The sequence below is a fragment of the Cryptomeria japonica genome, chromosome 8, assembly GCF_030272615.1.
Source record: "Cryptomeria japonica chromosome 8, Sugi_1.0, whole genome shotgun sequence".
Taxonomy (NCBI): Eukaryota; Viridiplantae; Streptophyta; class Pinopsida; order Cupressales; family Cupressaceae; genus Cryptomeria; species Cryptomeria japonica.
In genome coordinates this window covers 296,268,646-296,283,349 of record NC_081412.1, presented here as the reverse complement: position 1 = coordinate 296,283,349, position 14,704 = coordinate 296,268,646, and the positions used below count along the sequence as shown (strand labels likewise).

Below are 14,704 nucleotides of genomic sequence, written 5' to 3'. Positions count from 1 at the left end.
AAGGATGTATTATGATGTTTTTGGGTCCCCTTTTTCTCTTATAGTGGACCGCTTTGAGTATTTTGGTTTGGGTGGCTTATTTTTGTAATAATGTTTATTATATTCTTAGTCGACCCTCAATTAGGTTTTTGATGATCTATCTTATATTTAAAGAGTGCAGATGTGTGAGTTGTGTATGGGATGGTGTGTGCATTGATGAGAAGCGAATATGAATGATATGCAAGCAGATTTGAGATTGTTGATGTGCGAAAGTCAAATTGTGAAGAGCTTTGAAGGTGATACATTCAGTGAAACAATGTGCTGTGATAGTGATGATTATCAGAGATGTTTGCCATAATGTTGGTCACTTGACACAGAGATTCAAGAACAATTTCATGATCAGGAGATTCTTCTCATATCAATTCTGCTACTCTTTCTATTGTCGGAAGACAGTGAGTCTCTTGGCAACCTCTTTTGTATCTTGCCCTGAAGCAGTGCACCTCAATTGAGCAAGCTCATGTATCTTTCCCTAAGGTAGTGTGCCTAAGTCTTGCAAGTCCATCAAGTGCATATTGCCTAGAACTTTGTAATCAATTATATTTATATTGTGAGAATGATTCTCACCGTGGTTTTTCCCTGATTGGGTTTTTCACATAAATATGGTGTCCATGTGTTGATGATGGTTGATGTTTTTAGTATTGTTCTTAATCATTGTTTATTATCAGTTAGATCAGATTTAAAGTGTTCCAGACTGATTCACGCCACCTCTTAGTCTTGTCGTGGGTTTAACAGTCATAACATTCACAAGTTTGGTTGAATCAATTAAATCTCGCAAATATCATATATTTTTAGCAACTGGTCCATTTATGCCAAATTCTTCAAGCTTCAAATCCTGGGCCCTAGTTGCAACAATTAAAATTTTGGTTTCCCCTATTTGCACACAGGTTGACTAGGGCGATTGATTTAGTATAAACCTTCTATTTATTTGCTTTGATGGATCTTCATACACTATTTCAAGACTCCCGTTTTGGCATGCAAAGCAGGGGATCTTGGCAAGAGTTAGATCTGATAAACACAGGTGTGCCACATTTACATTGCCGCATTTTACATACACATTTACCAAAGCATTTCCAAGTGTAGTATCTGACAAAATTCCCATGTCTTAATAATGGAAATGGTGTTTGAAATGTCTACACATTTAGCCACGAATGTTTCCTTGAATGTTTCTAAAGCAATTTCAATTATTTCAATCTGTATGATGTGCTTCTTGTATTCATTACAGTCTATGAGATAACATTTCTTTGGGGCACTTTGTGAAACAGTGTGTACCTATGTATGCCTCCAAATTTTGCAAACATTTATCAGAGCAGCATCAAAAACCCCCTATCCTTGTGCTTTTATGGATGCCAATCTTTTATTAATTATTCTAAAGCTCCCATTATTGGCCCAGACAAGAACTGCATATTACATTTACCTAAAAGTTCCTAAAGCCTTTTCAACAAACCCATTTTGTCCATATCGTTCAGTATTAGTGCACCACAAAACCAGATTTCTTTCAGGTTTTTTGCTAAGTTACTGGTTCAGGTTCAGGCAGACGAACCCGGTTTGTGGGTTCGGGCAATTTTTTTTTTTTTGACCTTTGGGTTCGTGGGTCGGGTTCGTCCATATATATATATTATATACAAAAATTTAAAGAAATATACAAAATTATAAAACTAGATACATTTGGTAGTATGATACTTCATTATTGATCAATGCCAAATGCCAATTGATAGTTCAGAATTGAATTGGAAGATGGAACAATGCAAAATGGCAGAAGAAAAACATTTAATAGTATGCCACTTCATCATTGATCAATGCATGAGGAAAACCCAACGATAGAAGGGGCACTGCTTTTATAGACATTTTAGAGTTTTTGGATGCAAAAAAAGGTAAAAAATGTTTGTTTTTGTTATGCTTTTGTGCTCAGAGCCTTTGGATACGTCAAGGTTCGTACCTGGTGAACCCAAACCCCTGGGTGTGTACCCAAGGTGAACCCAGACGAACCCCCAGGCAAACCCGAACCCAGTTTGGGTGCATGGACCAAAACAGGCAAACCTGATAGCTGAGGTTTTTGTCAAATGGTTCACATTCCCATGTCTGGCTACATGTTGTGTGCCTCTTTTCAGTGGAAGGATGAGGTTTTGAAACATTCTTTGGCCGTGCAGATAGTTTTGAAACCAACCAAATTTGTCAAAGACCTTTTTTCCTAGAATTTCACTTTTGCCTCGGTTAAAAACATAGTGTCGGACTTTTTAGTGATTATCATTACCATTGCGGGTGCTGATGGAGTTTTGAAACAACATGGAACTCCTGACTCTTGCCTTTATTTTATTTTTTTAAACTTAATTTTGGGGTTTTAATTAGCTGTGACAAACTTTGGGTTTCGACAAGGTTGTCACAACCTTGTTGGGTTTTAACACAAAACCTCGAACTCATAAAATTTTGAAATTTTAAATGATTTCTTGTATTCAATACATAATTTTTGAAGGTGTTTATGATATTTAGAGTCTTAAACATTAAAATTTAAAATAAAACCTTGTAAATCCTTAGCTGAGACCCCAGCATAAAAATGAAAAATTATATATCTCTCAACTAGAAACCCATTTTCACATGAAATTTTTTACTAGATGGTGCCAGGAACCCCGAAACATAACCCATCTTTTATTTCTGCTCCAAACACCTGAAACTCAACTTTTGACGTTTTCCATAAACTATTTACAAAAAATTAAATTTTAAAATTTCCTAAACAGTAAGGAAATTTATCAAGAAAATTAGCCACATGGGGCGAAATGTAGTTAAGATCTACCCTATAAAAGGGTTTAGCATCAATTGTTACAGATTTTCAAAATTAATTGTTTCTGTGATTGAACTACTCAAGATGTAACAGGGCCTATTTTGAAAAAGGTTTATAAATTTGTTGCAGAAGAGCAACCTGATATGAAGGTTTGAAATGATGAAGAGTGGGGTATGGCAAGCTCAAGAAAGTTCAAATTTGACCAAATTTTAAAATGTAGACAACAATAGACTTTTTTGTCTTGTGTAATTTGTCAGTGTGAAAAGAGGTATTATCAAACTAGTTAGCTTTTAGTCTACTTAGTAGAGTCTTATTCACATTACACTTTAGCTCACTTAGAGGTTGTTTAGACTTTTTTCTTGCCTCATGCAGACTCACCAAGTGCCCCAACACTGGTCCATAGAGTCGTACACTTGTTTCATGCTTCGAGGGTTAGTTACAGCTTGACTCCTACTTTCTTACCTCTTCATCCTTGCCTTTATAAGCAAGGCTCATTTATACATTTTATATAGCATGCCTATGATATATCTCATTTTGCACAATGCTTATTTGTGGAGGGTTTTGAGTTTGCAAGCAGATCTTGGCTGCTCCAACACAATCTGTGTGTAACAAGATGAGCACAAACATGCCACTTTATTAAAGTAATATTATAATATTTAGCTATAATGGACATTTAGGTCATTTAAGTAGTTTAGTTAGTAATTTTCTATTATGTATGGCAATTAGTCAGTTTTAGGAAAATTCCTTTTTGTCTTTCGTCATCTAGTTAGTTTTAGGAAGTTTTCTTTCTGTCGTTTGTTCTCGATCACTTCTTTTATAGAAACATTGCTTGTACTCTATCTAAGGAGTTTTTGTCTCCTTTGCAAACAACAAATTATCATTTCCTATGTCTTGTAGGGAAAGAAATAATATATGTTGGAGAAAGAATAATAGGTTTCGATTCCATATTTCAAGTCCCTAGAATTAATGAAATTTCTAAAAGGGTATTGAGAATACGCTGCAGATTTTAGAAGGAGATTGCATACCTCCATCAAGTCCTTCTCCAAGCGTTCCTTCATCTGTTGCATTGATGCTGTACCACCTGCAAGCTGTTTGAAACATAAAGGTCATTGAATCAGACCTCCATACCAGTTGCACAAATACTTACTTTTGGATATATATATATCTGTGTGCATGAATCTTGACAAAGAAAAATACCATTTAGTCAATTCTACACAAACAAGTTAACAACAGAATATATTCTAGTGAATGCATGTTAATTTCACCAAAAATATTTTTATGTGAATTTAAAATGCCTCCAAGAACATGAAATTGGAATAACATCATTTTTATCACATTCCTCACTAGAAAACGAGAAAATAATTTGAACAAAAATAAAACAATTAACAAAGTGGACAAGAACAATTATGACACATAGGATTCAGGTATTCAAAATCCCATGCTTTGATGCTAAAGATGCTATAACCATCAAATAAAGTTTAAACCAAATTAGCACATCCTAAGCTCAATATATCCTTAATTATAATTATTGCTTTTTATCATAGCTGTTATAGAGCTGCACAGTGTTAAACACACACACAACCCAGACTAAAACTTAACAATTGTTAAGATGATAACTTGTCCTAAAAAGTTCTCTACTCTCTATAGTGGCAACCCCCAACTAATACACTCTTTATGATATGCTAAGTTCCACCAAGTTTATGAAGAGGGAGCAAGGGGATGCAAGGAAAGGGAGACTGTGAACCAAAATTTGGGGATGATGGGGGTACAACAGGAGGACAGCAGCTGGCAGCACAAATATTACATACATGCATAACTCACAAACTCAGACTCAGTAGAACCCAAATTTAAAAACCCGTGAAAAGCTTTGTAACAAAAAAATATTTATATTCTTTTAAAAACAAGTTTTTTATGTAAAATAGGGAAAGTTTTGATCCAGGGATGTCTGCAAGAGTCTGTAAACCAAATCATATCATCTGCAAATACTCATGATTTGCAGTTGCAAGGGCATCAGGAACACTAGGAAGTCTGTGAAAACAAAAACAGCAGTCTCAAGGCATTTGCAGTCCCATCCGGGTATATTTCCATGCAAGAGCATGCACACACCAAATATTTTCAAAGCTTGAGGCATTTTTCAGCATTTTCAGCAATGCCATGAGTTAACATTAGAAAAAATTCACCGTCCAAAAGAGGTTCAAGTATTCAGCAAGTTTTCAAACCATGCATACATGGATTCATACACAAACCCTATTAGATAAAACTTGAAATGGATTTTTTGAAGTCCTATGAAATTTTTTACAATTAACATGTTTATAATGTATGACATCTATTTTTATTTATATGCACTATATTCAACATGAAATAACAAAAATAATATTTTCTTTTGTTTTTATAAAAATAGTAAACTGTTTTTGACTTCCAAGCTTTTTTCTGATTATTTCCCATTTTAAACCCAATTTATTAAACTCCTAAATGCCATGTAATTGGAATATTAATATAGTTAAGAAGGCCTTTGCGCAAACAAGACTTACCACTAAATGGGTTTACAATTGTGTCTCTTCTACAAACTTCACCACCTCTAACAATGTCATTGAAGTTAAATCTCTCGCCACAAGGCAAATTTATTCCCATTCATTATATTTTTGTCAAATTAACTCTATGGCCCACTGGATAAGGCACTAATCAAAGCTTGAGATAATGGGGTTCTGTCATGCCCCCCAATTTACATCAAAGGAACAGTAAATGGAAATAGGAAGTTGTGAGACCTCATGCGCTACAATTAGATTCAAATGAACATAGGGATGAAGGCAGTAATATTAATAATAACAGTTGTATCAATCAGTGATAATGTTATGACAAATCGACCCTCCTTGTCCCAGCATTTTCCCAAGGAGCAGTAAAACAATCAATTGAATATTGCTAAGATGCGTTTGGGAGAGAGATTAAGTAGCAGTTCAATTAAGCCAAGCATTAGTTATGAACAGCCACAGGTAATCCAAGGAAAGGCGCCTCTATTACAAACAGTTGCAATCACATGAAGGGTCATGTTTTCCCATCATCATAGAAAGATGTAAGAAGGGCATTGGATATCATACAAGGGATCATCATTGGCTCAGATTGGCATTCAGCACTCAAATAGAAGATTGGCAACAGTGTCATCGAAAAGAACTCAGATAAATATACCTTCAGTTCATAATATCAACTATCATCAGGCATCAGTAATCAAAGGGTAGTTCCATCTTCAGAAATCAAGGCTAAGGACATGTTGTGACGTATTCACACATCGCCCCATTGCAAATGGGGACACCTACTTTTTTTGCTTTCTGGGGTTCGCTTTCTAGGTGTTTAGGGTTTGTCTGTTAGCCTTTGCATTTTGAGTGTTGCCAGGGGATCAATAGGATGTTAGGCTTTGCTTGAGCGAGGTGAGTCTTTGGGGCCCCAGAATATTGGGTTTCTTTGAGAGTCTTCTTTAGGGCCTGGTTTTGATCTTGTTGCTAATTGTGTCTTGCTTGGTGAGTGAGTATCATTCTTGAAGCTCCGAGCTAGGTCAAGTTGGTGAGTGATGAAGTTTGGAATGTCATCCTGATCTTCAAATGCCCTGAAATTTGGCTAAGTCTGGAATGTCCTGATCCTGAAATTTGGCTAAGTCTGGAATGTCCTGATCCTGAAATTTGACTAAGTCTGGAAAACTGAAGGATCCTCCAAAAACTAGATTTTGCAATATAACTCCTGGAGGTCCGAAACCACTCTCAAACATCCTGAAAGTATATATGGAATATAACTTGAAGTATAAGAAAATGTCAAATTTCGCTCCTGACCCTTCCAAAGGGTCCAGAGCGAAAATCAACCTAAGACTCATTTCTTGCCTTATTTGACCAAATTTTGATTTGCAAGGCATTTTGAAGGGAAGAGTAGACATGTTTGGACATTGGAAATGTTTAAAAGCTTTGAAAAAATGAAGGATTCTAGCCAAGAAGGTGAATTTCGCTCCTGACCCTTCCAAAGGGTCCAGAGCGAAATTCCTTGCAAGCCTATTCTTTTGACCTTGTTTTGGCTTAAGACCTTATCCCTTGGGTGAAGGATGATGTTTAGTAACCTCTTTAGGTGATTTTGAGTTAGAAAAAGGAAGAATCAAGCCCAAATCATGATTTTCGCTCCTGACCCTTCCAAAGGGTCCAGAGCGAAAATCATCCTAGACCTCATTTCCTTCCCTATTTGACCAAATTGTGATGTCCAAAGCATGTTGAAAGGGGAAATGGACATGATCCTGCCTTTGAGAGTGTTTGGAAGTTGTGAAAATGAAGGATTTTAGCCAAGAAAGGAAATTTCGCTCCTAACCCTTCCAAAGGGTCCAGAGCGAAATTCCTTATAAGCCTACTTTTTAACCTTTCTTGGACACGAAATTCCTTATAAGCCTACTTTTTAACCTTTCTTGGACACGAAACCTTGTTCCTAGGGCAATGAAGGATGAGATTCTACCTTGCAATGAAGTTTCAAGTTGAAATAATGATGATTTTTGGTCAAGAATGAGATATTCGCTCCTGACCCTTCCAAAGGGTCCAGAGCGAACTTTCTCTAAATCGCCTTTTTTCCCAATTTTGTGCCAAGCCAAGTGCTGACTAGGGCGAGTTTTGATGGGAGAGGTCCTTAGGAATGACTTTGACTTATCAATGATTAGTAAAATTGAAGGAATTGAGCTAAAAAGTGAATTTCGCTCCTGACCCTTCCAAAGGGTCCAGAGCGAAATTCCTTGTAAACCTAGTTTTTTGACCTTGCTTGGGCTTCAATCCTTGTTCCTTGGATGAAAAATGATGAAATGTTTCTTGTAGGAAAGAGTGGAATTGAAAAAAATGAAGGATTTTTAGCCAAAATAGGAAGTTCGCTCCTGACCCTTCCAAAGGGTCCAGAGCAAAATTCCTAAAATCACTTATCTTCCTTGCAAATCAAGTCAAGCTTTTGGTTTTTATGGCTTAGGGAAGGATGAAGCAAAGTTTCCTTGACCTTGGAGGTGAGTTGAATGGTAGAATTTGTCCTAAAAAGTGATTTTCGCTCCTGACCCTTCCAAAGGGTCCAGAGCAAAAATCCTAAAACCATCTTTTCTTCCAAAATTTGAGCAAAGTTAAACTTGGACAAGGGTGCGAGAAGTCATTTGGATTGCCTTAGAGTGGATTTTGGTCGCCAAGAATGCAAATTTTGAAGCCAAATGAGAATTTCGCTCCTGACCCTTCCAAAGGGTCCAAAGCGAAATTCTTAAGATCACCCTTTTTCCTTGCAAATCAAGTCAAGATTTTGGTTTTTATGACCTAGAGAGGAGTGAGGCAAGGTGTTCTAAGTCTTGGAGGTGATTTGAAGTTGAAAGGATGGTGAAATAGCCCTAAAACAAGATTTTCACTCCTGACCCTTCCAAAGGGTCCAGAGCGAAAATCCTAAAATCTACCTATTCCTTTCAAATTTATGCTAAGCTATGCCTAGACCAAGGTAAAAGATGCCCTTGTGATTGCCCTTAAGTCAATGGTTGTCTCCAGAAGTAATGATTTTAGGCCAGACGAGGAAATTCGCTCCTGACCCTTCCAAAGGGTCCAGGGCGAAAATCCTTCAATCACCTATTTTGCCTTGCAAAATCAAGATAAACTTGGATTGGATGAGAGAAGAAAAGTGTTTCCTTGCCTTGTGAGGTGGATTGAAGTTAAAATGATGGAAAAATGAGCTACAAACAAGAAATTCGCTCCTGACCCTTCCAAAGGGTCCAAAGCGAAAACACTAAAACCATCCTTTTCTCCAAATTTTGTGCTAAGTCAGGCCTGGACTAGGGTGAGAGAAGCTATTTAGAATGCCTTGGAAAGATGTTTCACCTTCAAAAATGCGAATTTTGAGCTAAAATTGGAATTTCGCTCCTGACCCTTCCAAAGGGTCCAGAGCGAAATTCATCAAAATCCCTATTTTCTCCTTGTGTCAAGTCAAGACTTTGAGTCCTAAGGCATAGTTGAGGTTGAGATGATGTTTCTTTGCCCTGTAGGATGAATTGAAGTGAAGAAGATGAGGAATTAAGACCTAAAGCTTGAATTTCGCTCCTAACCCTTCCAAAGGGTCCAGAGCGAAATTCTTAAAACCTCCATTTTTGCCTCAAATTTACATCAAGCTTGGTGTTGGTTCTGAATGAGGACGTCCTTAGGCATGTATCTAGGCAAGTACGGTTGCAAAGTGAGAACAATTTGAGCCAGGAATGCAAAATTCGCTCCTGACCCTTCCAGAGGGTCCAGGCCCCAGGGCGAAATTCTTATAGGGCCTGTCCTTGGAAAGACTCTTGAACAAACTTAATTTTGCTGTCTTCTTGTTGATGATTTAAGGTATAAAATGCTATGTTGAAATGAATTTATTATGTGTCCTTAATCATCTTTTTGTTTGTCTTGCAGTTAAAAGAAGACGACCTTCTCCAGTCCGGCATCAACAAGGACGACCTTCTCCGGTCCAACAGCATCAGGGACGACCTCTTCCAGTCCAGCATTTGAAGGAAAGGTACACCATCCATCCTGCACATCAAAGACAAAGGAGGTTAAAGCAAGGGTTCGTTGAAGAAGCAGACAGTTTCAGAAGAGTTAATTAAAGTTAGGTTCTCAACATCATCAAATTGAGCATCTACCAAGTTACAAGTGTCAGACAAGGTGGCATCCCAGTCATCACTCCTCCATTCGGATTGGTCCACCTCAGCGTGTCCAGATTCAATGTACCTGACTCATTGGAGATGGCACAAACTTCGATGTACCTACCCCGATTATCCATTGGTCGAATATTCTAGAGAAGACATGTGTCCAAATAATGCAATTATTTCATTGGCCAAAATTGAGTTGTTGTAACAAACCCTAATTAGGGTTTTCATTGTAAAATCTCAACCATTGATCTCAAGTTGATCTGAGCCATTGAATTGTATTGTGGGCACTATATAAGCCCTGGCTCCTCATTTGTAAAGGCTAATAGTTAGCTAATAGTCAATAGTTAGTCAATGGTTAGTAGTGGGGTGAATAGTTAGAAATAGTGAATAGTCAACTAATAGAATAGCAATTAGAGTAAATTAGGAGGACAAGGCAAGAAATTGTTGCCAGTGATTGTAAACAAACTCCATTTTCATTGAAGTTATGGTGAAGTGTGTTGTTTTGTTGCAATATGCATGGTCTCTTGTTGAATATTCATTTTAGATGATAGATAGTTAAATTGAATGAAAGAAGTTGTTGAATGCACCTGTGTGGAATCCGTCTAGTCCATACCACTAGCCTCTTACTGATTGTAAGTGCGCCCTGCGTGGTCAACTGGCATAAAATGAGCTTAATCTTAAGTCGTACACATCTATTGTTCATGCATTATCTTGAATGGTGATCAGTGTTTGATGGCGTACGATTTGAACGTATTGGAAGCATCCCTTAGAAGATCGCACTGAGTTGGTGTCAGATTGTTCAAGCCTGATGGTGAGACCCAGCCCAGTAGGACTCCACCTAGTCGTTCATCCATCTTCTCGTATTCTAGGTAGTAGAGTAGACTTCTTGAACCTTGCATCTTTTGCCATTTGTTTGTCTTCCAGTTAGTTAATAGGACCTGTGATTCCAGCAAATCAGACGTTTAGGTCGTCAAGTGTAAGTCCCCTTGTGATTCAAGCAAAATCACATCATACCACAGAGAGCTTATCCACGAGTAGAGAACCTACATACAAGAACCTTGGAGTTGCCTCGACTGATCCTTCGGCGAGATCTTCAGCAGTCACGAAACTTTGCTTGAGAGAGGATAAGATACTTCGGTATTTTATTCTGTGTTTCGTCGTGTACAAAATACACATCAACAGGACAGTGATCACAAATAAGATTCAGCACTGTGAGATTGGCAGAGATATTAATACACTAGATTTTCCTCAGTATCTAACAATCTGAATCATTATGTGTGTGTGTGTGTGTGTGTGTATATATATATATATATATATATATATATACCTTGCATTAATTGTCAATATTTATTTCTTGTATGTGTATATATGTATGCTAAAAACTGCATGTCTTATTTAATACATCTGCATGTAAATCCCCGTCATGTATGGGAGCAAGGAGGCATATGGGAGAAGGGATTGCCATCTAGGTAGGGACCTGTTGTGACATTTTCACACATCGCCCCATTGCAAATGGGGACCCCTGCTTTTTGCTTTTTCAGGTTTGTTTTCTAGGTCCTTTAGGGTTTTGTTAGTTGGCCTTTGCATTTTGAGTGTCGCAAAGGGGGTCACCTAGATAGCAGGTCCTGCTTGAGTGATGTCTTGATCCTGAAATTTGGTTAAGTCTGGAATGTCCTTAAATTTGGCTAAGTCTGGAAAGTCCTGATCCTGAAATTTGACTAAGTCTAGAAAACTGAAAAACCTCCAAAAATTAGATTTTGTGATATAGCTCCTGGAGGTCTGAAACCACTCTCAAACATCCTGAAAGTATATATGGAATATAACTTAAAGTATAAGTCCTTCTTATACTTAAATGTTATATTCCATAAAATTACCCTAACAGAGAGTTCAAAAGGTCAAATTTCGCTCCTGACCCTCAAAGAAGGTCCACAACGAAAAATCGCTCCTGACCCTCAGAGAGGGCCCAGGGCGAGATTTTGATTTACTTCATTTTGCAATGGAAAAGGACTAAGTTTTGAGCATGAAAGGGAAATGAATTACTTTCTCCACCCACCTGAAGAAGTTTTGGCTTGAAATGATGAAGGACCTTGTTGAAAACAGAAAAATCGCTCTTGACCCTCAGACAAGGCCCACAGTGAGAAATCTTATAGGGGTCATTGCTAGCCTTATTTGGTCGACTTAAGATGTCAAAAGCATGGTGAAGGATAGAATGAGCATAATGAAGTATCCAAACTTGATCAAAGATGATAAATTGAAGGAGTTTTGCCTAGGAAAGGTAAAATCGCTCCTGACCCTCAAAGAGGGTCCAGAGCGATTTTCTTCATGTGCACATTTTTGGACCTTTCTTGGACATGAATTTTTATTCATAGCAAAGAACAAGATGACATCTTCCTTGGCAAAGTAATTTCGAGATGAAAAGTGAAGCATTTTGGTCTAGGTAGCAAAAATCGCTCCTGACCCTTAGAGAGGGTCCAGAGCGAGATTTTCAAATATGCATTATTCTTACAAGATCAAAGTGATTTTATGATTGGAAGGGATGAAGGAAAGCACATTCTATTCGTTGAATATAATTTGGAGGATCAACACAGGGTGAAATCAACCCAAAATCAAAAAATCGCTCCGGACCCTCAGAGAAGGCCCACAGCGAAAAATCGCTCCGGACCCTCAGAGAGGGCCCACAGCGAGAAACCTAAAATGGGAATTTTTCATCCAAGTTTGAGGAAGGCTAAGGCTAGGCATGGGTTTGAAACGATGTTTGAAAGGCCTTGAAGTGAAAAGAGATCGTTGAGAATCAAAATTTTGAAGGCAATTACAAAAATCACTCCGGACCCTCAAAGAGGGCCCATAGCAGTTTTCTCTCCTTGGTTTGAAGAATTGAGATAAAATCTTGCTTGGACAGGAGGAGAACGTGATGTGTTATGCCTTGGAGGTGATTTGAAGATTAAAAGATAAAGGAATTTGCCTAAAACCCAAAAGTCGCTCCTGACCCTCACTGAAGACCCACAGCGAGATTTTCAAAAAAGGCATGTTTTCTTCAAAATGGTGTTAAGGCAAGGTTAGGACAAGGAGAAGACACCTCCAAAAGCATGATGAATATTATTTTGCCTTTGAAACTTGATGATTTTGGTCAGAAAATGAAAAATCACTCCTGACCCTCAGAGAGAGCCCACAGCGAAAAATCGCTTCCGACCCTCAGAGAGGGCCCAGAGCGAAATTATTGAAAATCCTCATTTTACCTTGCAACAACAAAGCGAATTTGGATGGAGTGGATAAAGGAAGGATGTTGCTTAATGACGAATGAAGTTTCAATGAAAAATGATGAAGAATCAAGCCTAAAATCAAAAAATCACTACGGACCCTCAGAGAGGGCCCATAGCGATTTTCCAGTTTTCTCTCCTTTGTTTGAGGAATTGAGACCAGATCTTGTGTGGAAAGGAAGAAGAGATGATATTTTATGTCTTGGAAGCAATTTGGAATCCAAAAGATGAAGGATTAAGAGCAAGATTGAAAAATCGCTCCTGACCTTCACTGAAGGTCCAGGGCGAAATTGGTGATATCCTTCATTTTTACATTATTGAGCATTGATATTCCTTAAAATTCACCAAGTTGCTAACTTTGAGGCCTTTGGAAGGGCTAAATCAAATTCGCATTAAATTAAAGGCATTTTAATTTAATAAAATAATTTTTAGGCCTTGAAATAATCAAAAATCCACTTTGGAGGCATTAAAATTAATTTTCAAATTTTAAATGAAGGTGAGCGCTCAAATACATTTATTTGCTTTTACAAGCAAGTCGGCCTTCTTTTGAGGGGGATTTTATTTCATTTTCATTTCCCTTTTGGCAAGTCGGCCTTGGAGGGAATCAAGGTGAGCGCTCTATATATGGGTGATGCTTTGTTCAAGTTTAATCATTCATTCATCCTTTCCTAAGTGCGAAATTGGAGAGCTATTTGAGGAGCAAAATCCAGAGGTTGAAGTGCGAATTGGAGGAGCGAAATCTAGCTAGAGTGGAGCAAATTTCTACTAAGTGTTGAAGATTAAAGAGGGTGGAGCCTATTCTTTTTGAAGCTAGAGGAGGCGCAATTCATCCAAGGGGAGAATTTTGATTTAAATTTTGCCTAGCAAAATCCATTTTTTGCATCATTTCTTAGAGTTTAATACTCAAGAGGAGGTATGGTGAAACTATCCTAGCATCCTTGTTCAAGGTTTGATTTTTGGACATTTGTTTTGGAAAAATATAAGTATTGCATGGTTAATTAGGAAATGATAACTCAAGATTTATCATGAAGTTTCCTAATTAAAATTTTAAATCTTCCTTTTAAGTCTAATTTCTACACTTCAAGGTATATTACTAATTTTGAAATGTTGTGTAGGTATCAAGATGGCGACTCCAAAGCCCGGAGGATCTACAAGTCAGCAGGTTCTCATCAAAGAAGATCCGATCCAGGACAAAGATGATCTCCTCCAGCTCAGTATCATCAAAGAAGATCAAGCAAGGATAAGGGCGACCTCCTCCAGTCTAGCATCGACAAGGAGGGCCTTCTTCGGTCAAGCATCATCAGGAATGACTTCTTCCAATCCAGCATTCCAAGGCGAGGTACATTATCATCCTGCACATCAAAGACAAAAGAAGTTAGAGCAAGGGTTCGTTGAAGAAGCAGATAGTTTCAGAAGAGTTAATTAAAGCTAGCTTCTCAGCAACATCAAATTGGCATCAACCACGTGTCGGACGAGGTGGCATCCCAGTCATCACTTCTCCAGTCGGTGTGGTCCACCTGAGCATGTCCAGATTCAATGTACCTAACTCATGGGAGGTGGCACAAACTTCGATGTACCTACCTGTTGACGTGTATTTTGTACACAATCAAACACAATAAAATACCGAAGGGTACCTTATCCTCTCTTGAATAAAGCCTCTGATTGCTGAAGATATCGCGAAAAAGGATCAATCAGGATGACTCCAAGGTTCTTGTATGTAGGGTCTCTACGTGTGGATAAGCGCTCTGTGGTATGATGTGATTTGCTGGAATCACAAGGGGACTTACACTTGATGCCTGAACTTCTGATTTGCTTTGAATATTGCTGGAACACAGGATCTTACTAGCTTTGACTTGAAAAAAGGAAAAAAGATGAGGGCGAGGAAAGGATCTAATCCTAACACTAAGAATGTAAGAGCAATGAATGATCTTTGATGAAATTCTAACTAAGTCTTGTTTTGACATCCCAGGACCATCTCCACAA

At 38.0% G+C, this 14,704-nt stretch overlaps 1 protein-coding gene across 3 annotated transcripts in view; it reads right to left on the bottom strand.

Annotated features, from left to right (window-relative positions):
• LOC131035884 (actin-related protein 4) overlaps nucleotides 1-14,704 on the bottom strand; it is a 239,104-nt gene that overhangs the window by 27,508 nt on the left and 196,892 nt on the right. For all 3 annotated transcript variants that reach the window (XM_057967643.2, XM_057967642.2, XM_057967641.2), the window contains exon 18: nucleotides 3,841-3,903. In XM_057967643.2, the coding sequence (XP_057823626.2) occupies nucleotides 3,841-3,903 (63 nt within the window). The remainder of the gene's footprint in view (nucleotides 1-3,840; nucleotides 3,904-14,704) is intronic.